The sequence below is a fragment of the Gigantopelta aegis genome, chromosome 6 (genome assembly GCF_016097555.1).
Source record: "Gigantopelta aegis isolate Gae_Host chromosome 6, Gae_host_genome, whole genome shotgun sequence".
Taxonomy (NCBI): Eukaryota; Metazoa; Mollusca; class Gastropoda; order Neomphalida; family Peltospiridae; genus Gigantopelta; species Gigantopelta aegis.
The window spans coordinates 53,170,382-53,194,772 of record NC_054704.1 but is presented as its reverse complement, the minus strand read 5'-3'; the positions used below and the strand labels follow the sequence as shown (position 1 = coordinate 53,194,772).

Here is a 24,391-nt window from a genome sequence, read left to right as displayed (position 1 = left end):
ACTGGTTGCTTTCACATCAGCCAAAATTAATTTATTAGCAGACTATATAAGATTAAGATGATGATAAAAAAATCATCTTCATTTTGTTGGTCTTTTTTGCTTGTTTTTAAGTTGTACAAAAGGGGCAGGTATAGATTAGTCATCTGAGGTGCTTTGGTCATAGACTCGAACCACTTGGTGGTCTTTTAAATTTTATTTTATTTTGGCCTGTCTCAACTAGTGTTGTATGACTTGAATATCAAAGGATGTGGTATGTGCTCTCCATTCTGTTAGGAAATGCTTTTAAATGATCCCTTCCTGCGAAAGGAAGAATAGAGTATACGGTTCCTCTACTAACCAATGATTAATTAATCAATGTGTTCTAGTGGTTGGTGTTAAACAAAACTAAAAAATGTTTTAATTTCAATGTTACGTTTGGCTTGTGCTTTCAATGTATTATGTTTTTGCAGTAAACCAGAACTGGCCAGGTTACGCCTCCAAGCAGGCTGTTCTCTGTTGAAACTAGCTGAAGAAACGTGTTTTGCAGAAATCATTGGTCGAGAACAGTTCCAAGCACTGGCCTTGTTAATAAATGTAAGTTTAATTTGACCGCTTTAAAAAAACGTTATTGCTGTAAAAGAACATTGTAACATAATTCATTGTTTCTGCGTTAACTGAAGTGGCCGGGACCAGGGCTTTAGACCTCACTAATTTGGCCACAATGGGGACTTTGTCTTTTCTGAGCACAGGAAGATCATTTTAGCTCAGTACCATCATTAACAGCTGCTGTAGAGTTGGCAATATTCAAAAATACATTTCAGGTATTTTAATGTAATTAGACTTAACATTTCCGTGATTTTGAGGTGAAATATTTTGAGGTCAGCACGTGTGTACTTAATATGGGCGTGATTATTTTGGGCACAATGTTTATTGCCTCGACTTTGATGTAATCTAAAGCCCTGCGGGACACAGCTCAGAGATAGGAATCTTGCCAGGTGTACAATGAGTTTTACAATCATCCATTAATATTCACTTGTTTGTGAATAGTTCATGTTGTAGTAGCTGTTTTATTCAATGTTGATTATATGGTGTAATCAATATTTCCTTGTACTATTCACTTTTTCTGAAAATGTCTGTACTTGGCAGCTTTGAAGGAAGGAATATTTTATTTAACCAGCAGCTTTGAAATTCATTACTGCAATTAACCGTGCCACCACAAAAAGTTGAAAATAGATTTGCAGCATTTTTATCATTGTTGAATATTTATTTGTTTTTATTTCCCCCGTAAAATTATTACAATTTTGAAGGGTGACTTCGGTATCATGTTAGTTGTTGGTGTATTAAAAAGTTCAACAGAATAAAAGTAATAATTTAAGTTTGGTTTGACGTACGAAGAAAAGTAAAAGTGTTTTGGATATAACCAAAAAATTCTGGGTTTTTTTGTGCAATTTAGAAAACAATCGTATCAGAAATAAATAATGTGTAGTAAATTCCATAGTATGAAAAAAAGCTTTCTTTGTGGGAAGGACTATAAGTATCGTTTGAACATCAAAATGTGTTTACTCTCTTTTTTTTTCCCCACCAGGACACATGTTACCATGTGAGGTTAAAATTTTCACACAAGCTACACAAGGGCCTGCTGTCGATGAAGCTGCCCCTGGAATACATGAGTATTTTCTCACTGGCCGCCAACGACCCACTGAAGGAGAGACGTGTCCAGCTGAAGCAGTTCCTCAACGTGAACGTAAACAAGAGGAGAGAGTTCCTCAAACAAAACCCGGGTGCAAGAAGTAAGTGTACCTCTAGGATTGTGGGTTGGTTGATTGCAAATTGTTTATAGATCATCTGAGGTATTGTGGGTTGGTTGATTGCAAATTGTTTATAGATTGCCTGAGGAATTTTGGGTTGTACATTTGATCTCTTGTCAGACACAGGTGGGGTTTGGTGGTGGTGGTGTATTTTCCCTTCCAATAAATGCTACACATTTTATTATTATTATTATTATTATTATTTATTTATTTTATCCCACCTGCCCCCTTTCCTTTCTCTCCTTTGAATTCCATCTCATTTCTTCCCAATCTGGCAGCTCCTATCTTTCAACTTCTTTCACATTCCACCTCCACAACCCAGTCCTTGTCTCTCCAACCACTTGTGACTATCCGTGCTTTTAGCTGTGGGCTTAGTCTGACCACTTCAGCAAGTGTTCAGTAGTTACTTCTGGCATTGTTAAGAGACATTTGCAACCACCTACTATGTTCCCCCAACTACCGGCGGTTGTTAATGAATGCTACACATTTGATATTCAAAAGTAATGGTATGCAGCGAGATGCTGTTGATAAACATGAGACTTTGTTTCACACAAATTATAAGCCCTAGGTCATTGAAACATGGTTTATAGTTATAACTATGGATGTTCATCACAGTGCATCAACAAACCAATGTTAGTAGAGTCCTTTCTGCATGATTTGCCACTCCCAGGATCATAACAAATAAAAACAGGGTTTCTGCCAGAGGGTAAAATGGGTATGGTGCCATACTCAAAATTGTTTTGCCGATTTTAGTTTTTGAAGTTGACTTCTTGAAAAAATGAATTACTCTTTATCATTTCTGTATGATTTTCTTAACCCTAACCATAAACCTAACCCATTTTCTTTCTGGGGAAGGCCCCCTCATACTCCCAACTCATATCAACTACGGTTGCATTCATCACACACATTGTAAATATTCAATTTCATAGCGCCATACCCAAACATTTCTTTCTGACGGAAACACTGAAAAGGAAATAATTACTTAATTTTAAAATTATTTTTATTTATTACTAGATAAGATGACTGCTATTCTTCCGGACTATGTGTTACCTTACAGCATTCATTTGCTTGCCCACGACCCAGACCTGAAGTCCTATGACCACACAGAAGCATTACGGAACATCAAAGAGTAAGTGTTACTGCATGCTCAGTACTCGAGAGATGCACTAGGTCTTCTGATCATCAAAATTCTCAAATGAAATGTATGCCAAAAATGTTGCTGATTGTGATATAATAGCTGATTAAAGAGTGATTGCCGGAGATGCCATGTTAGTGGATAAACTTGGGTTAATTTTATCATTGGTGTATGTCATTAGGAAAGCTTTTATAAATGACATCCCAATGCCAAAATTCACAATGAAGTCCTGAGAATCTTATATAATGAGTCACGGAAATGGAAAACAATTTTTAACTCTGATTTACCAGATGTTTGACATCCAAAAAAAAATAATTCAGATGCAATGACAAATATCATTACATTGAGAACAATGATATGGTCAAAGAACAAGGTATTAGTGTATGAAGGGCTTTAATAAAAAAAAAAATGGGAATTGTAAAATTGATAAATATATTGCTGCTTCCATTTTTTAAATATTTTTTATATATATATATATACAGCAAATGGTTGTGGATTAAATTGTTCTCTTGTGTGTCACAGTTTTCCTAATTGTCTTCATTGTTTTACCATGTTTCAGGTGCTTGTGGTTTTTGATGGAACCTCTGATTGGTAAAAGCGAAGATTACAACTATGCATTTTTCCAGCGAATGATCGAGAGTATTAAGCAAACCAAAGATTCACAAAACCCAGATGATGAAGAAACAAATAAGGTTTCTTAAATTTACTGTAATATTGTATTTAATCTTATTCTAAATATATATATTTTTTAAATAGTTTGTAATAAGAGTTGATAATTCTGAGAATAAATTGGCGGGATAAATCTGTTGTGATGAACGAGGCGGGACTTAACCCAGTGGTAAAGTGCACGTATGATGCGTGGTCTGTCTAGTATCGATCCCCATCAGTGGATCCATCGTCTATTTCTTGTTCCAGCCAGTGCACCATGACTGGTATATCAAAGGCCATGGTATGTGTTATCTTGTCTGTGGGATGGTGCATATAAAAGATCCCTTGCTACTAGTGGAAAAATGTAGCAGGTTTTTTTCTATGACTGTCAAAATTACCATATGTTTGACATCCAATAGCCGATGATTAATAAATTTATGTGCTCTAGTGGTGGTGTTAAACAAAACCAACGTCTTCTGTTGAATGATGTATGTAATAAAACAAAAACATAGAAAACATCAATATTCTCATAATAAGTCTATTTACATGATTTCCAATGTGCTGCATAAAAATTCAGTTGAGAATGTTTTAATTTTTTTTAAAGTTCATACTTAGGGATAAACCATTGTGCAATTGCAGACTTGGTTTCATAAAGTTGTCTGAACTCACACATTTACTCAAGTAATAATCTTTGTTATGCATTGATGTTAATTTAAGTCTCTAATTTTGGTGTTTAGAAACTGTATGCCGTCTGTGATGTGGCTCTTGGCCTTTTGATGGCAAAGGCTACCAACGTCACACTGAAAGATGTCAACGTGGAACCAGTCCTGCCATCCAAACTATTCACCAAGCCAGACAAAGTGAGTTCACTTCGTTCTTGAAGCCATTTACCCACGTTTGTTATAGTTTTGTAAATACACTCATTTTGGGGTAATTCATTACATGATTCTAGTGTTTTTAAAATGTGTTTATTGTTGTAATTTTTTGTATTTTGTAGTACACAAATGTTTTGCAAAATGTCGCTGTGTGCACTAATTGGTTCTTAAATTTTCAATTAAAAAAAAAGTTTTAAAATTTTCAGGGGTGGGAATTCTCTTCAGATCAGCTGTTTTCCTCTCATGGAACTTTGCGTTTTCTCGCATTTTAATCGTCCTTTCCTCCAAAATGTGTCAGTTGACACAGATTTTAACCTAGGATTTCAAGAATTTCGGGACCCCTCTAGATTTCAACCTTTTTACAGTTCACCAATGCCCACCTCTGAATTTTTAATCTTTAGTTTCTGTTGAAAACACCCATTAAAATGTGATTCAGCATTTTGTTAATATATCTTGGGCTATAAAATGAAGTTTGAGCATCTTCAAACACTAGGAAGACCAGAAACACTGAATATCATGCATATATTGATATTCTAACACACACTTATAGTTGCTAAAAAGGCTTTGCTAGTTGGAGAAAAAACTCTTTAACAATGTCGGCAAACTCGGGATAGTCTCTTTTATTTATATGGGACAGTTGCAGGACCACACTATCAAGTATACTAGTACACCACAGTAAAGCCGGCTTTCTGTTAACACCATCGAGTTTATCTATTAACATAGTACCTTTTTTTAGCAAGGTAACATCACAACATGAAGTATTTACTTTTGGCTTAAAAGTACACTTCGACGATGTCAAATATGTTTTTAGTATGGTAGTCTGCTTGTAAAGACGCAGATATAGAAAAGCACATTTCCAAGTATGGAAACACGTACAGTAAATTACACATCAAATTGCATTAATGGAAAGTGTGCCTTAGACTTACCGTCTCCTCTTTCAGTGGCTACTGTTTAAACTGATAAGTTCTCATGTTTCTTGCATTTCATTTTTTTTTATTATTATTATTTTGTCATCTGTCATTCAATTTGTTTATATTCTTTTGAAGACGATGGTTCAAAGTTTTTTTTCTATGTAAAATTATTGGGAGGTAAAATCCCGTTTGGTCTGCTACAAACATTAGGACAACCAGAATCACCATGTATGACATAATGTACAGACACCGATATTCTGAAGAAGAAACTGTGTTTAATATGTTAAATGGCAGCAAATCTAAGATGGTCAGTTTGTTTTGTGTTACAACTATCTGAAAATCAATTTTAATTATGGTTTTTTTCAGTCCTATTCCAATACCAAAAGTTACCTACCTAAAGACTTCAAGTTTGATGGTCCAAAGGTATGTTTGAACATAGATTTCTAACTTTTGGTGCGTGCGCCTCGCAGGGTGTGTACACTGAGTTTTATATGTGTTATATCTGTTGGCAACACCACTATTGTTTTTTAGTCATTCATTTCTTCAACTTGGCATATCCTGACTTGAAAAAGTGTTCCTTTATTTGATATAGTTGAGACGGTGTTGAGGATACCTGGAGTTAAAACGTTTTGAGTTTATTTTATAAGTAGTTCTTGCTCCACTTTAGTCACATGGAAATAATCACTTAAAAATATAGTTAAATAAAATTGCTGATGATCTATAAGCTTATTATATGTCCGATTGAACATTTCATTTCATTTCAACTTATTTTCATTCTTATATCCAATTAAAGTTTGTTTTATTTAACGACGCCACTAGAGCACATTGATTTTTTATCTTATCATTTGCTATTGGACGTCAAACATATGGTCATTTGACACTGTTTTTTAGAGAAAACCTGCTGTTGCCACATAGGCTACTCTTTTACGACAGGCAGTAAGGGATCTTTTATTTGCGCTTCCCACAGGCAGGATAGCACAAACCATGGCCTTTGTTGAACCAGTTATGGATCACTGGTCGGTGCAAGTGGTTTACACCTACCCATTGAGCCTTGCGGAGCACTCGCTCAGGTTTTGGAGTCGGTATCTGGTCTGTCTGTCCAGGACAGTGGGTTAGTGGTTAGTGAGAGAGAAGAGGGTGTAGTGGTTTACACCTACCCATTGAGCCTTGCGGAGCACTCGTTCAGGTTTTGGAGTCGGTATCTGGTCTGTCTGTCCAGGACAGTGGGTTAGTGGTTAGTGAGAGAGAAGAGGGTGTAGTGGTTTACACCTACCCATTGAGCCTTGCGGAGCACTCGTTCAGGTTTTGGAGTCGGTATCTGGTCTGTCTGTCCAGGACAGTGGGTTAGTGGTTAGTGAGAGAGAAGAGGGTGTAGTGGTTTACACCTACCCATTGAGCCTTGCGGAGCACTCGTTCAGGGTTTGGAGTCGGTATCTGGTCTGTCTGTCCAGGACAGTGGGTTAGTGGTTAGTGAGAGAGAAGAGGGTGTAGTGGTTTACACCTACCCATTGAGCCTTGCGGAGCACTCGTTCAGGGTTTGGAGTCGGTATCTGGTCTGTCTGTCCAGGACAGTGGGTTAGTGGTTAGTGAGAGAGAAGAGGGTGTAATGGTCTTAAAACTACCCATTCAGTCGTTAAAATTCGCTCTGGGTGGGAGCTGGTACCGGGCTGTGAACCCTGTACCTACCAGTCTTATGTCTGATGGCTTAACCACGATGCCAATGAGGCTGGTTATTGAACAAAAGTGTGCTGTCTGTGTTTGTGGCACACTTCTAGTATTGTACTGCTTACAACTGACAGTTTCTTTCTTGTTTTCTTATTGACATACTTATCTTTGTTTTGTTTAGGCTTGTGAACCTACAATAGTTATAGATTTTATTTTTCAGTATTGAAAAAACACAAATGATTTGTTCAGCTATAATTGATTTATGAAATATATTTGTGTAAAAACGTTGAGATATGTTCAAACAAATCAATCTCATCTTTAGAAATGATAACTCTATTGTTTGTTTTATTTTGGTATTTTAGAAAAAAGGTATCCATGCCTTGATTGACGGAGCAGGGAAGCACTCTGCCGAAGTGATTATGGTGGAAAGTCCAGGGCCTGTTATAAACCCATCGTCACGTAGTCCAAGAGTGTCTCGCAAGCAGTGGTAAGCTCACAAATAAATTAAAAGTGTCTTTGATTAAGAACGCTAAATTAAGTCAGAATGTTTGTATTGCACCACAGTGTTGAATGTACCATAATGAAGTTAAAGGCATACTGTCACAGATTTAAGGACCTTATTTCTCTTTAAAAAAATTAATAAATAAAAATAACATTAATTGTTGGAAACCAAATCTAGCTATTGCTTCACCTTAACTGAACCATTATGGAGTGAAATCCATGTCAACCCTCTCGGCAATTTCAGTTTTTGAATTATGGACCATTGCCATAATTCAATTATTTTTACAAAATATTAATAAATGGAGTATGGTGGTTATGAAGATGGTTGAATAAAGTACATTTAGGGACAAATCAAATTATTTTTGTTCAGGTAATACTTTGTTAGACCATTAAATAGGTCAGTGGTCTGTGACAATATGCCTTTAATTTAGATTTGATTATTCAAAGCCGAAAAGTAAGAATTTCAAAACTTTATTCAGTTCACAAGTGTATTGCAAAGCTTACTGCTATTTAAAATCTAATTCTACAGATTAATGAATGATTTAACAACACCTCCAGTATTAAAGAAACATCAGTTGTTTACTGTCAGACAAGTAAGCTGTGAATTCAGCAGGATTCTATGCCTCGGCATATCCCAGATTTTGGGTCGGAGGTGTAAGATATTAGGTGAAATTGCTTAATATCTGTATTACAGCATGTTATTATTCTGGTGGAATCCTAACGAAGAAATTCCCCAAATTCAAAGTGAAAAGTAAATGTATTACATTTATATATAAGCATCAATCTATAAAAATTATTTTGCTAAAATTCATTTAACAAAAACTATATTGCTGTACCATCAGTTTGACCCATATATTTGTGCCCTATCTAAAATATCTGATTTTCAGGGGTCGAATTTACAAAGCAGGTGTTTTTGAAACACATGTTTAAGCATTGTAAATATACGTAGTTACAAATGTTCAAGACATCAATAGACTTTGTAAATTTGGCCCTAGGTGTTTTTGGTTTGCATAATACTATGTGCTGAAGTTATGAAAGATAATCATGTTTATTTTAGACGTGTTTCAGTGTGAAATGTAGACAGAATATAGCAGGTGTGTACATGTACATGTATCATCAATGAATAAATATAGTAGTCTTTTGTAGCCACTTTGTATTAAAAACATTTGCAATTGGCTAACTTGGCAAAAGACAGGGTGAATCCAGGTTCACTGTAAAATATTTGTTAGACTGATTATATTTATGTGTAGCAATGGTTATTGAATAATGTCAATTATACAAATGTATTAGTTAACTGTAAATTAGCTACTTAACATACTATGCTCATAAAAGAGATTTTACTATTATCCATAAGAAGGGACACAACTAATACAGTTTGTTGATGATTTTAAATGTATCCCCTAGTAATACAACTGGCCTAAAGACCTTGTAGTTTGGCTAATGAAATATTTCTGAAAATTGGCTGAGCCAAAAATGTTTTTAATGCGAGCCCTGATAAAAAAAATTATTATCTTTGTAGGGAAAAGCAAAATCAAAAGAAAAATGATTCTGACAGCGATTCCCAGAATGAATCGGACAAAAGCCAGAGTTCGGAAGAACCGAAGAAAGTTACGCGAGGTACAAAGAAGACAAAACGAGGACTGGCAGGTGCCAAGCAGAAGGCTGCGGCGGCAGCATCAAAGAAAGACAGTGGGACGACATCAGAAGAATCTCAGCAGTCAGAGGAATCGGAGAAAAGTCAGACCAGTGTGAAAGCGGGAACCAGGCAGACTAAAATTGAAGACTTTAGTGCCAAAAGTTCATCCACGAAAGAGAAAGAACAGTCTAAAAAATCATTAGTCAATGGTGCAGCTAAAAGTTCTGTCAAATTAAAACGGACTACTACTACTAAAAGTGATACAAAATCTTCGGACAGTAATGCCAAGAATGCGTCAAACTCGCGGAAACGGCAGCTGAGTGCCGAAGACAGTTCAAGGGCAGCTAAACAGAAGAGATCTTCAGGGTCAGTAGAAACCGATTCTCAGAAAACAATCACAGATGACTCGCCTTCAAAACTTTCCTCCCAAGCATCATCAACGCGAATAGCCAGATCGGTTCACTTGGGATTAAGAGAGTCAAAGTTAGTAGTGAAGTGGATGTGTCCTCTTTTATTTTTCATGTTTAGAAGATTTCTTTTAGTTTGAAGATTATTTTTTTTAAGTTGCTTCCACAAAAGTGCAGAAGATGGATATGTGTTTTTGTGTTTCGCTAAAATGTATCTTGACTTTTTTGTTTGTAATCTGTATCATGCAGGACTAGAATTTGTATAAAATCCACTAGCCATGGGATCAGTGATTTAAAATTTTTACTAGCCACAATTAAAAATTGAATAGCCCTATTTCTTTTCACATTACCTGTCCTCACAAGTGCACCTCTTTTCCCCTCCCCCCCCCCCCCCCCCCCCCCCCCCACACACACACACACACACGAGTGGTCTGGTCCTAACAGCCAATTGGATGGCCTAAAATTCTTCACTGTATGCTCCCTGTAGTTCCGGTCATGTGACTTCCAACTTCCTTCTTTTCGTTTCGCTAATTTGGTTCGGACATAGTTTTTATGGCTCTGCTGTTTGGAGTCAAACTGGGATTTTTCGTGATACTTGGGTTTTATTATGGTGGATTTGTTTCCTCCATTGTGTTATTATGCTTGTCGCTATCTTCATTTGGCTTTAAGTGTTATTTTTCCAACTTTTGTTGTATTTTGCTGGGTTACTTTGCGTGGTTGCCATTTGCAAAATGGTTTCTTTGTTTACCGGCTGGTTGCTTTAAGTTAATATAATTTTAGTAAATAATAGTAATAATCAGATATGTCACCTAGAGGGCTTAAAAACACTATCATTAGGGGGTTGGGGTGGGGGCAGGATATTCATATTTACAAAATCGACTTAACTAACATTTGACTCTTTTTTTTTTTTTTTTCTCTAACCATTAGGCATGTCAATAGTAGTTATTTACTAGCCCAACATTGAATATCATTAGCCATGGGAGTGGGGCTACCATAATCTAGAAGCCCTGTCTGACATGGCAATAGTAGTTATTTACTAGCCCAACATTGAATATCATTAGCCATGGGAGTGGGGATACCATAATCTAGAAGCCCTGTCTGACATGTCAATAGTAGTTATTTACTAGCCCAACATTGAATATCATTAGCCATGGGAGTGGGGCTACCATAATCTAGAAGCCCTGTCTGACATGTCAATAGTAGTTATTTACTAGCCCAACATTGAATATCATTAGCCATGGGAGTGGGGCTACCATAATCTAGAAGCCCTGTCTGACATGTCAATAGTAGTTATTTACTAGCCCAACATTGAATATCATTAGCCATGGGAGTGGGGCTACCATAATCTAGAAGCCCTGTCTGACATGTCAATAGTAGTTATTTACTAGCCCAACATTGAATATCATTAGCCATGGGAGTGGGGCTACCATAATCTAGAATCCCTGCTGTATGGACATGTGGACCCGTGCTTTAAAATCTTTAGTAGATTCAAATCTTTAATGATCTTAAAGATTTGTATGCATAGCGATGACATTAATGTCTTCAGATCTTATTAGTTCCTACTCAATCCATCTGTCTGTCCAACATGTAATTTTCCTGATCTTTTTTTCCCACAATGCCTCAAGATATTGAGCTGAAATTGTGCATAGCTTTATCATGTACTGATAAGATCAAGTTTGAATTTTATGGCGGTATCCTCATTTTTGGCAGAGTTTAGGAAAGATTGTTGTGCCCAGTAAGGGACATATATTGCTTTAGCAGTACCCTCAGAATGCTTGTAACTAAAAAAATTAATAAGCATGTGGCCAAATCTTGAAAAGATTCGATACAAAGTAAGATTTGAATAAGTATTAACAAATAAATCAGTCTGATGCTTTGATTCTAAGACAGAATATTTTGATAGTGTTTTGCTGAATTCAGAGATAAATTTTGATCAGACCCTTAGCCTTTCACAGATTATGTAACAATAATTTGTGCACAGTATAAATAAAACACCCCATCATGCAATATTATGCAGTTTTTTGTTCTTGAATGCATTATATGTTTAATGAATAATAATAAAAATTACTTGTTTTATTGTTATTTCAATGGTAAAAACGTATTCTTTCCAACTGTCCGCCATCTTTGTTTGACCTGTGCTGGGACCAGTCTTTCATATAACAGATTTAAGATACAAAACGGTGTTTTTTCTTCAAAGAAGTATTATATTTTTAATATTATTTTGTTGGGAGGGTGCATTAAACTGTAAAGTAATGCCATAAATAAATTAAGCTCATTATTAACATTACAGACTGAAAAAACATAACATGAATTTCAGGATGATAATTACGCCCACAATTGTCACATGACCATACCATATACAGTGAACAGCTGCAGTTACGGACCGCATGATCTTTTGTTTCTCTGTGTGTGTGGTGGGAGATCAAACATGCCTCAATGATTTTACTTTTTGCTGTCCAGTGAATAAATTAATTACTTGTGTGCAGTGATATGTTGTTACAGCTTGAATTATTTATTTTTCTGTTACACTTTATCAGTTCTAAATTATTTTTCATGACATGGTAGATGTTAGCATTGCTGCATTGATTGCAATCGTGATTACCGTTTTTGTAATAATTAAAGGGAAAACAAATATAATGAACAAGAAAAGCACAAGTCTATTTGTTGACAGTATTATTGAAATCGATGCAACATATACAACTGGACAAAAGATGATTCGGCTTATACACAAGGCCGATGATTTTGTGCTAGATATTTAGGGTCAAACTAAGAGGTCGGCTTATCCAAGGAGTCTGCTAATACACGGCAATATACGGTCTACGGATACAATGGAAATCGAACATGATGTCAGAAAATGTTTTGTTTGATTCTACAGGGAATACATTAGCTTTTTGAAAGTATCAGCAACCCTATATGTTAACTTTTCCATCTAGGAGCCAGATGGTGCCTACTTGTATTTTTATTTAGATGGTATAATATTTTAGTCGCAAAATGAAAAAAAAAGTCAGTTGCAATGTAGAGGGCTGATCAGGCTGTTTGAACACAATGAGTTGTATAATTGTAAGCAGGAGAAGGATTTGGGTGTGAAGGCTGCAGTATCAATTGAAAACCACCACCTGTCACCTGTTGTAAAAACAAATGTAGTGTGTAACAAGCTAGTCATTGTGTTGTAGTATATCGAGTCCACCTGGATAAATGTTTATAAATATTATAAGCCTAATGTTACCATTATGATACATAATGATTTTACGTGACCAACGAATGATGTCAGTTTGAGAAGCGACATCATAACATAATGTAGGTTCCCAAGTCAGTTACCAAAATGACATCATTTCGTCGTGTTGTTGTCTCCTGGTTACGTTTGAAACATTCATAAAAAATAATATAGATAATAAAGAAATTATTACTCATGTGAATCGTACTGATTTTACGAAACGTGTTGGGGATTCATGTTTTAACCTCGCTCTCACTTGGGGAATATAACAATCCTAATACTCATTTTGTAAAATCAGTACAGCACACAAGCTCGTATAATAATCTTTATATGTGAATTCTAATCTTAATGTTATAATTGTACAAATAATCAGACCCAGTATTTTGCTTTAATAAAATTACACAGCTGCTGGGATATTATAAGCCTAGAACATACCACTTAAAATGTAGGTTTATAACCTCCATGTTATATTAGTTTTGCTTTTTCATTTGGTGAGGGGATGAGAAATATGTATTTATTAGTACAAAGACGAAGCAAATTCTCCACATTTTTGTACAAATTCACTGAGTGCAAAGATTCAACACAGATTTCTAGTTTTATTTGAAATATGTAATATTATCCATTTAAACGTTTCAATTTGTACTGCAGTGTTGTGAAGAACTTGCATTCAGATCTGAGTGAAACGGAAACCTCACAGGACAGTATGTCGTCACGACTGTCTCCACGGAAACGACAAGCATCCTCACCATCTTCACCCCATTCCTCTCCGTCTTCACAGGACGCCAGTTCACAACCAGCATTCAAAAAGTGAGTGACCTTCCTGAAATTCTTCTTTGGATAACTGGGGCCATTGTTTAAATAAAATATAAAATAAGAGTAATAAAATGTTTGTTGTATTTTGACACACTTTGGTGGCTATGATTCTATGTTTATTAGATAGGTGTTGGGCTTCTTTTTTTTTAAGTGATAATGAATGCATGTCATGGGGGAAAATTGGTTGCATAAAATGCTGTTATTTCGCCATGTCACCGAAGTATACAAAGAAATCAATGCAATTTAATATAGGTATCTATGGTAGTAAGAAGTATAAAACCTAAAACGAATTCATCCTATAAACCAAATTACAGGGAATGCCTTTTTTCATATTATGAAATTTACTACAAGTTATTTATTTCTGAGCTGATTGATTTGTAAATTGCACACAAAAATAGTTTGGTTTTTTATTTTTTATTTCTAAAACACTTTTAATTTTCTTCTTACCTCAAACCAAACTAAAATTATTTACAAAAAAAAACAGAATTATAGACTATAGATTAAACTGAGTGCTGAGCAAAACTTGAAACTTCTGTGGGTAGAAAAATTTATCAACATTGATGGATGATGTCATTTGAATAGTATTTAATGGCAATGCAAAGTGAAGCATTTGACATTTCTAATAGTTAATTGCATCATTTTCTGTATAGATAGCAAAAATTCCCATGATGCATGAATGAATGTTTAATAACACCCCGGAACAAAACATACACATCGGCTATTTTGGGTGGTGTTTTATGCAACGTAGCAATGTTGTTGCGAAATCTGAAGGATTTGATGATATTCTTATTTAATAAATGAAAACAATTTATCCTCTTGCATGTTTTTAAAACAGCAGAAGCAATCATTAAATGCATACTGTCACAGATTTAAGGACCTTATTTCTCTTTTAATGAATAATAAATAAAAATTACGTTAATTTTTACAGACCAAATCTAACTATTGCATCACTATAACTACATCATGACGGAGTAAAATCCATGCCAACCCTCTCAGCAGTGTTAGTTTTTGAATTATGGACCATTGCTATAATTCAGTTATTTTTACAAAATATCATTAAAGGGACACACCCTAGTTACGTTTATTTGTTAACCATTACGGCATTGTTTTTCACTATTAAACCCCATTTTTCACAAATAAAATTGCACTTTACTTACATTTTATTATTTAGAATACACATTTCCATTCACCTGAAGTGCTTTTTGGTAATCCTGATGTTTGTAAAACCACGAAATGCATTTTTTGCCTTTTTTCACAAGACATGTTGTCGAGAAAAAACCTTTAAGCAAGCGAGGTCCAATCTATTTTTAGAGGGGATATTTCCATTTCAGTGTCACAGACGTTGGTATATCACGTGACCGTTATCATTTTGGTTCGGTTTGTTTTCTCGTGCACGGTTCGCGCAATCAACATCCGATTTGTTGTTGTTCATTTGTGAGATTTTTCTTCACAGTTCGTGAACATTTTCAGTAACAATAAAGTTCAGACAAGTAAGTGTCTCAATACAAAATGTTACAAACCCTTAAAACCAATAATTTTGCTAAGTCTTACGATATCTGGAGATGGGATACAACCAGGACAGAACAGTTGGAACATGTCCAGGAGAAGTGAAACCAACGCACCCGAAGTCTGTGAAATTTGTCGTGACGTAGGCATTGTTGTGCTTCGAGCGACATCTACCAGTGACATCAGAATACTAACTTTCAAAATTATTTTAAGCAATTGGGACATGGGGATTCCCATGGTATTTATCGATATAAAACCTGCTTTTTCACTCCATTTGATCAAAACGTGATCTAAGTGTGTTACAGATTTGTAGATTAACCAAATTATAATTTATTTTCGCTGGATGGAACTAGGGTGTGTGGCTTTAATAAGTGGAGTATGGTGGTTACGTAGATGGTTGAATAAAGTATGTTTAGGGACAAATGATATATATATATATTTTAAGTAATACTTTGTTAGGCCATGAAACAGGTCAGTGGTCTGTGACAGTATGCCTTTAATGTGTCACTGCAGTATTGCTTTTGTGGCAGCATTTTAAAATTATTTGATATTTACTTTAGTATTATTTGTACTAAACTTATGATTCAAATTTCAAAGGCTGAGAAAGAACTTTTATTTTAACTTTATAAAAGTGGCCTTTTTATACTTTAATTTATGGATCTCTTCTGGATGAAGTATTTCCTGTGTTTAATTAAATTATTGACAGATGGCTTATCAGGTAAGACTGATTTATTACGGTCGTTTTATAGCAGTATCATGAAGAGAACACCTGCTCAGTTTTCACATAGACATTGTCTTTACTTGATGGTGTTATAGAAGTTTGTGTGGTTGCTGGGATATGATTTGATGTGATGCCATAAACAGCACATTTGGCTTGATAATTAAACTTGACATACAGTATTTGAATTGGTAAATGAATAACAAAAACTGAAACAATAGTAATTCTTTTAAAACTAGTGAATTGTATTTGATGTAGCATTTTAAAATTTTAAAATTTCATTCGCAAGTAAAAGAATTATATATTTAAAAAAAATTGTATTTGTGGTAGCTTGTAAACATTTTTGTTTTTAAAATTTTAAGATTTTTAGTTTTTTTTTAATTTATAGACTTACATTTAGACATGAAAATTGTCTTTTCTCCTTTAGCTATCTAAAGGGGCATTCTCGTTATGCAATCAGTTGAACCCATTTGTCATATGCAATTTGTCGGCCCTACAAAAATCGGAACATATATAAGACAAAAGTCGTTCTGATTTAGATGTTATCACAGTATGATTTGATTGCATGCGACAAGTCTGTGCGACTTATTGCATATTGAGAATGCCCATTAAATTTAGGATGTAAACAGGTCCATAAAAAGACATTTGTTAGTGTCCACTTAAAATGTAAGAGGTCTTGTAAATCGGCTGTTCAAGGACTATCAGCAATTGTGTGTGGTTGCCCCTTTGGGTTTTGTTTTTGTTCAGGAAGCAATGAATCTCTAAATGCTCTTTTCTAATACCGGTATTCCTTTTGTGGAGTGCCGGTTCAGATGGATAATAGCCCAATGTATCTACCAAGGTGTGGAAAGGCTAAATCCTATGACAAATTCCATGTCTGGTAAACCTCATCTGGGGCCTGTTTTGCAAAAAGGACGGGACGTAGCCCAGTGGTAAAGTGCTCACTTGATGCGCGGTCGGTTTGGGATCGATCCCCGTCGGTGGGCCTATTGGGCTATTTCTCAATTCCAGCCAGTGCACCACGACTGGTATATCAAAGGCCGTGGTATGTACTACCCTGTTTGTGGGATGGTGCATATAAAAGAACCCTTGCTGCTAATCGAAGAGTAGCCCATGAAGTGGCGACAGTGGGTTTCTCTCTCAATATCTGTGTGGTCCTTAACCATATGTCTGACGCCATATAACTCAATAAAATGTGTTGAGTGCGTCATTAAATAAAACATTTCTGTTTTGTTTCGCAAAGCTCTCTTGAGCTCTCTTAATCAATATTGCTTCATCTTTGCAAGTCTTTTTGTATAACACTGCAAGATCGCAAAATTGTGAGAGAGTTTAGTTAATTAAGCCCCTGGACTGTTAACATTAAATTTAGTTTGAAACCGAATCTGTAATTTTGAGAGGGGGGTAGGGGAGGAGAGAGAGAGAGAGAGAGAGAGAGAGAGAGAGAGAGAGAGTGAGTCAGTCTCAGAGAGAAAGAAAAAAGTCTCAGAGAGAGAGAGAACAAATCCTTTTCCTGCTGAGGTTTCATTTAATTTTTCACTTCCTTCATTCATTCATTCATTCATTCCAACACTGAGCTACACCCTGCTGCTTCAGGGCCTCCATGAATTGCATAATATTTAAAAACCCAGGTCTCTCTTAACAAGAGCTGGCGTGACGAAAGCTCATGTAGGCAGTGGCGTGGAGTCGTCGTCTCCAGCATTGAGTCGAGTGACGCGATCTCGCGACGTCACACCATCCATCACAGAGTCGTCACAGACATCATCTCAGGCAGGAAAGGGAGATAATAGGAAGGGTACTAGCAAGAAGGAAGCTACCAAGGTTTTGACCAAAGGCAAGCAGACACAGCCAACCAAGCCAAATGTCCGCATTGTGTAAGTTGATAGAGGTTTTCTTAGCAATGGTCAAACAAAGTAAAAAAAACAAAAAAAAACAATAAAAAGCAACAAAAAAAAAATTCAAATCTATTAATATACTCTTCAAAAGAAGAAACGCAAAACCACATTGTCGTAACATTTGGAGAATTGATTTAATTATTGAATGGTGAGTCCGATAATTACCAAATGTTGCAGGATTGTTCACAATTCACTCTAGTCCATTGTGAGTAAGTGATGGGACACACCACCAAGGTCAAGGTCATCTGGAGTCAATACCGGGTGTGGCCTCCGCGTGTGTTGATAACTGCCTGGCACCGCCTGCCCATTGAAGCAACCAGAGTACGGATGACGTCCCGGGGGATGGTGGCCCACTCGGCCTGCAAGGCTGCTGCCAGCTCGGGCAGGGTCTGGGGCTGTGGTTGTCGCTGTCGGAGGCGTCGGTCCAACTCGTCCCATAGATGCTCAATTGGGTTCAAATCCGGTGATATCGATGGCCAAGGAAGGACATTAATGTTGTTGTTCTGTAGGAAAGCCGTTGTGAGACGTGCTGTGTGAGGCCTGGCGTTGTCATGTTGGAACACTGCGTTGGCGTTGGCCATAACTGGAACGATGTGTGGCCGGAGGATCTGGTCAATGTAGCCCTGTGCATTCAGGTTGCCGTGCACGTGGACCAGGTCAGTTCTGCCAGTGTGTGAGATGGCTGCCCACACCATGACACTACCCCCGCCGAATCTGTCCACTTCCTGCACGCAGTTTGCCGCATAACGTTCACCACGACGCCTATACACGCGACATCTTCCATCATGACGTCGGAGCAGAAATCGGGACTTGTCACTGAACCACACCTGTCTCCATCGCAGTTGAGGCCATTGTCGATGAATCTGGCACCACTGCAGTCGGAGTCGACGGTGTTGTGGTGTTAAGATGACACCTCGAACTGGACGTCTGGCACGAATTCCTACCTCACGTAGGCGGTTCCGTACGGTCTGGTCGGATATCCTGTGCAAACCTGGTATTGCTGCGGCTGTGGAGGTGGCAGTAGTCAATCGTTCCCGAAGGTGGCGTACCCGGATGTAGCGGTCCTGCCCGGGGGTAGTGACCCGTGGTCGACCGGATCTAGGGAGGTCACGTGTTGATCCATGTTGCTGGTAACGGTCCCAAAGTCTGGAGATGGTGCTTGGGGACACATGGAATGAATGCCCTGGCAACGGCCGTTCTGGATTCGCCTGCGTCTAGTCGGCCGATGGCATTGTTTCTCTGCAGTTCACTGAGACGTGGCATGTCCTGGATTGTCAACTGTCGGCCAGATACAGAGGCCAGGCAAGCGAACACCCTGCACTTTTATACTGTCGGTGTTCATGTTGCACGTACAGACAACGCACGTGCAGTGGTGACATGGTTTGCACGTGGCTGCGTTTTTGCGAATATTCACATTTTGGAACTTTATTGTACAGTAGCTGCGTTTTATCGCATGTAACCGTGGGAATGTGTTTGGGACATGCAATGACCGTATATTCACAAAGCATGAACCGGTAGGAAACATAAAATCGGAGTTATAACCCATTTGTACCCTTTTGCGTTTCTTTTTTTTGAAGAGTATATATAGGCAGAATGTTGCTTAGAGTCTGGAAGAAAACTGATATGGTATAATCAGAGGGTTACAAATCTTGAAAGCACCTAAATATTTCAGAGCATATATCGGAAAATCTTGTTTTAAAAAATACAACCCGAAGTTGTAAATGATATATGAGGAAGTCAGTCATATGCATTCAAAATATTGCATATTCAAACTTTTAAAATTATTGTTTTAACTAAAGTGACATTATACCGTTAAATTATTATATCTGTTTATCAATGTTGTAATAAATTGCACATCGCTGTAGCTTTTCTTAGGGTAGGAGTAGCCTTTATAGTCACAGCACGATCATCTTTATTGGTCTGAAAATACCCATATGTTAGACACTAACTGAACGCCTCACAATTCACTACACAAATTGGAGAAATCTGTACACAATTCTAACATGTTAAGTAGTAGTTGCTACTCATTTTCAGTTTATGTGCTGTCACTAATCAACATTTTAGAAACAAAGTGGGAAATTTACAAAGCCTATTTTATTTAAATGTAAAGGCCGGTTGTTCAAATGTTAGTTAGATTAACCAGTGGTTATCATAAATTTTCAAAACCAATGTCTGAATCCCAATCTAATTAAAATTAGCTCCACTATTACATGTGGATCTAACACCAGCCAGTTGGAGCTCATGTCCACCAATCAAAACCTTACTTGCAGAATCCTGCCAGTGATTTAAAACTAACAACACTGCGTAGTCCCCAATGTCCAGGTAACATTTCGTCTGTCAATAATAATTTAAATATTGACCATCACACTTCGCCTTTTATAACGTTATTTGGGAGCATACAAATTCTAAAAATATTGGGCGAGTCTTATTTTAGTGGCCGCAGTACAGCGAACCATACCAATACGTACGGGGTGGGTTATCAGTCTTCAATTTTACATTAAAAATTATTTATTTTATAAAATAAAACATGTTTTAAGGCATTCGTAATTCACACGAAACATGTCGTATACCCTCAGAATAATTCTGAATGTTTTCAAATTAATTTTAAATCACTGGCAGGATTCTGCAAGTAAGGTTTTGATTGGTGGACATTAGCTCCAACTGGCTGGTGTTAGATCCACATGTAATAGTGGAGCTAATTTTAATTAGATTGTCTGAATCCATACTGTAAATAATAACTGAAAACATGTTGAAATTTGATTAAAAATAAGTACAAGTAAAATATTAGATTAACCCAAGGATTAATTTAACAATGCTTTGGACAACTGGGCCCTGGTGTTTAAGCATTGTACCGGCCTCAGTGGTGTCATGGTTAAGCCATCAAATATAAGCCTTGGAGGTACAGGGTTCTCAGCCCGGTACCGGCTCCCACCCAGAGCGAATTTTAATGACTCAGTGGGTACTATAAGGCTACTACACCCTCTTCTCTCTCACTAATCACTAACAATTAACAACTAACCCACTGTCCGGGACAGATGGCCCAGATAGCTGAGGTGTGTGCCCAGGACAGCATGCTTGAACCTTGGATATAAGAACGAAAATCGATTGCAATGAAATGAAATAAACATTGTAATATGTATGTAGTAAAAGAAAGAAAGAAATGTTTTATTTAACGACGCACTCAACACATTTTATTTACGGTTATATGGCGTCAGACATATGGTTAAGGACCACACAGATATATAGAGAGGAAACCCGCTGTTGCCACTACATGGGCTACTCTTTCCGATTAGCAGCAATGGATCTTTTATTTGCGCTTCCCACAGGCAGGATAGCACAAACCATGGCCTTTGTTGAACCAGTTATGGATCACTGGTCGGTGCAAGTGGGTTACACCTACCCATTAAGCCTTGCAGAGCACTCACTCGGGGTTTGGTGTCGGTATTTGGATTAAAAATCCCATGCCTCGACTGGGATCCGAACCCAGTACCTACCAGCCTGTAGACCGATGGTCTAACCACGACGCCACTGAGGCCGGTATGTATGTAGTAAGACATAAACAGGCTTTGTAAATTTGGCTCATTATGTTCCCTGTAAGCAATATTACTTCAGTTATTACAGTGTTTCTGCTAGAAAGGAATTTTTGGGTATGGCGCTATGGAATTGAATACAACCACAGTCACAGTATGAGGGGCCTCTCCCCCTGAAAGAAAATGGGTTAAGTTTAGGGTTAAGATTAAGAAAATCATACAGTAATGATAAAGAGTAATTAATTTTGTCAACAGGTTAACTTTAAAAAAAAAAAAAACCCTGCAAACAAATTTGGGTATGGCGCCATACCCATTTTACCCTCTGGCAGAAACCCTGTATTAATTATCATTGCTAAATAAGCTACATAATGTGTTGTTCTTTCCAGCCGGAAGGCGAGAACATTTACTAATGGCACCAGCGACGGTGATGAGACCCCGGAAACTGATTCGTCCATGTCCCCTCGGAGGACGGCAGCTTTGACTAAAGCAATACAGGAGGCCACAAACGTGGCCAAAGGCTCGAATGTAATTTGTTAGATTGCATTACATTCTAACATAACAAACACAAAACAAGTATGATACCGTTAACCATTTGCCAACGTGTGTGCCTCTGTTGTTGTGCTCTGCTATTAAGTATCATAATTGCCGTAGTGTTCAGGTCAAATACCATTGATTGCTGTACTGGTACCATCGGTTATATCGTAACTTGGGTAACAGTAAAGTCAAAGGTTCTAATAAAATAGGTGTACTGTACAGGTGAAATGTCCTAATATAATTGGTGTACTAGACTAAGTGTCAAATGTTCTATTTGATGTGCGAGCAAGGACAGTTGTCCTAATTGGTGTTGTGTTACAGTGAAGTGTCATCTTCTTTAATGGAAGCCCATTTTCTTTATATTCCTTTCACTGTGACCAATGTTACCAATATATTGAGAAAATTAAAAATAACTCTAAAAAAAAAAAATATATATATATATCAAGTCAAATTGTGCTGAATGCTGCTTGGGTTTTTTATATAGTTTTTTGTGTTTTTTCTACTTTTTTTTTTTTTTTTTTTTTTTTTTTTTTTCCTCCTTTTTGTTTTCATTTTTGTAGTCATTGGTGTAAAATGGTGGTGGTTGCAAGGGGCTGTGGTAGTGCACTCCACTTAGTTTCCAAATAATTATGTGTGTACATGTGTAGAATTATACTCATCACATTAACAGCTTGTGAAGATGTGTCAGCTTTTACTAAATTCAACAAAAAGTGTTGCTTATTTGTTATTATCTTTTAGATACACAAATAGCCTTGTTTATATTTACCGATATTAAAAACCCCCACACAAAAACAAATGGAAATCATTCAAAAACATGCATCAGTCTAACATGCTTAGCGAATCTTGCTTTGTAATCGAGAAATATCAGAAATTTTCCTTCAGTCTTCAAGACCTAAAAATTACAAAACATACTGTATTTAATTTCCTTGGCGATTTGCTAATAAGTGGTACCGAGGTGTTGTCTTTTAAAATCTGTATTAATTTCATTTTGTAGGTAAGGAGGACCACCAGAACAAGAAAGACTTAACCGCACAAAAACCGTTTTAGGAAAGAAACCCAGGGAATTCATTAGCAAGACCAAGTCATCCTTTCTGTTTGTAACATTTCATCCTGGTTGTGTTTGTTTCCATGTACCTGTGAAATGATATCGACCTCTACATTTTTAATTATCAACAGAAACTACACTGTTATATGTATGAATGAATGAATGTGTGTGCATGTTTGTGTGGGTGGTGTGTGAAGAAAAAAACAACAAAGATGCAGGGATCAAAAAACTCTTGGTCCAGCTGTATTTTGCAGGCAGAAATTGCCATGATCCAAAGGATCTTTTTATCTTATGTGCAAGATCTGTTCTCTGACCGTATTTGGCAGCCACTGTGTCTGAAACATTTCCATTTTTTTGTTTCTTTTCATCATTCGGTACTTTTCATTTCATCATTGTTGATCGACACATAATCGCAGTGCTGTTTGATTTTATTTTGATTTTAACCAAGTTTTGTTGTTTGGTTTCGTCTGATAGACTTGACCAAAGCAAGTCCATGAAGAATTCCAAACAAGCTGGACCCCCACGCCCATACGTTAAAAAAACTATCCTCAAAGAAGTGAATTTCCGACCCTCATAGACTTTCAGTGTTAATAGCTTGTGATATATTGTGAAAGTATACATTGTACATAATGAAGTGTTCTGGAAATAAACATGAAGTAGACTAATGGCTGTATTATTAAAAAAAAAATGGCAATTTTTTTATCGCATGTGAGGGTTTATTGGTGACTATAGATTTCGGGATAAAGTTCACAGTTTATTTTATCTAATGCAGTTTTCTGGAAAGGTGTCAAATCGTACGTTTTAAAATTTGAAATGTTGATTATTGGATATATATTTGTGTTTAGATGACCAGTCATAAGATGAGGCTAAGTCTGTTACAAGAGGATTTTATCTTGATGTTCCATATTTTATATTTTTTTACACAACTGAGATGAAAAATCTGATGGTTTGATGAAAATCTCAAAGTAACCTCCACAGTTCAGTGCAAAGGTTATTAATAATGAATACACAGTATTAATAATCTATGTACAAACAAACACATCTCCACCCCGACTCAAAGTTCCACATCTCTGTCAGTTTGTTATGCAGACTTTTGTTATTACAAAAGTCTTATCTTGCTGATTTTCATAAAAATGTTAACTGGATCAGACTTTTGTTAAAGGTTTATCGAGGATTAACTGTAAAACACTTCACACTAACATATCAAGGTTTAATGTGCTTGTTTAGAAAGTTGTTTTACACCAGTCCTGTCGTATAGTCAGTCGGATTAATATTTTACAATAAAGTTGAAACAAAAATGTATCATCTTGGCCAGGGCAGGACATACCACAATGGTATAGAGCTCGTCTAATGCACTATCAGTCTAGGATTGATCCTCGTCGGTGGGCCCACGGAGCTATTTCTTGTTCCAACCAATACACAATGAATTGCAGGGAACATTTTGTTCAGTATTGCGTCGCGATTCACTATGCAAGTTCCAGAGATCGCTACACAATTTTAAAATATTAAACAGTAGTTGCTAATCAATTTTCAATTGACTAGAAATTTCGCGAAGCAAACAAAATATTTCTTTT

At 36.7% G+C, this 24,391-nt stretch overlaps 1 protein-coding gene across 6 annotated transcripts in view; it reads left to right on the top strand.

Annotated features, from left to right (window-relative positions):
- The window catches only part of LOC121376512 (sister chromatid cohesion protein PDS5 homolog B-like), a 53,425-nt gene extending 29,943 nt beyond the window's left edge, over nucleotides 1-23,482 (top strand). The window contains exons 24-35 of one of the 6 annotated variants that reach the window (XM_041504402.1): nucleotides 450-573; nucleotides 1,565-1,769; nucleotides 2,802-2,916; nucleotides 3,482-3,614; nucleotides 4,308-4,430; nucleotides 5,723-5,779; nucleotides 7,384-7,508; nucleotides 9,042-9,641; nucleotides 13,428-13,586; nucleotides 17,460-17,687; nucleotides 21,625-21,763; nucleotides 22,767-23,482. In XM_041504402.1, coding sequence (XP_041360336.1) covers nucleotides 450-573; nucleotides 1,565-1,769; nucleotides 2,802-2,916; nucleotides 3,482-3,614; nucleotides 4,308-4,430; nucleotides 5,723-5,779; nucleotides 7,384-7,508; nucleotides 9,042-9,641; nucleotides 13,428-13,586; nucleotides 17,460-17,687; nucleotides 21,625-21,763; nucleotides 22,767-22,799 — 2,041 coding nt within the window. In that variant the 3' untranslated portion in view covers nucleotides 22,800-23,482. Of the gene's footprint in view, nucleotides 1-449; nucleotides 574-1,564; nucleotides 1,770-2,801; nucleotides 2,917-3,481; nucleotides 3,615-4,307; nucleotides 4,431-5,722; nucleotides 5,780-7,383; nucleotides 7,509-9,041; nucleotides 9,642-13,427; nucleotides 13,587-17,444; nucleotides 17,688-21,624; nucleotides 21,812-22,766 lie in introns of all 6 variants that reach the window. The other 5 variants (XM_041504401.1, XM_041504403.1, XM_041504404.1 and 2 more) reach the window with 5 other exon arrangements.
- The last annotated feature ends 909 nt before the right edge of the window (nucleotides 23,483-24,391 follow it).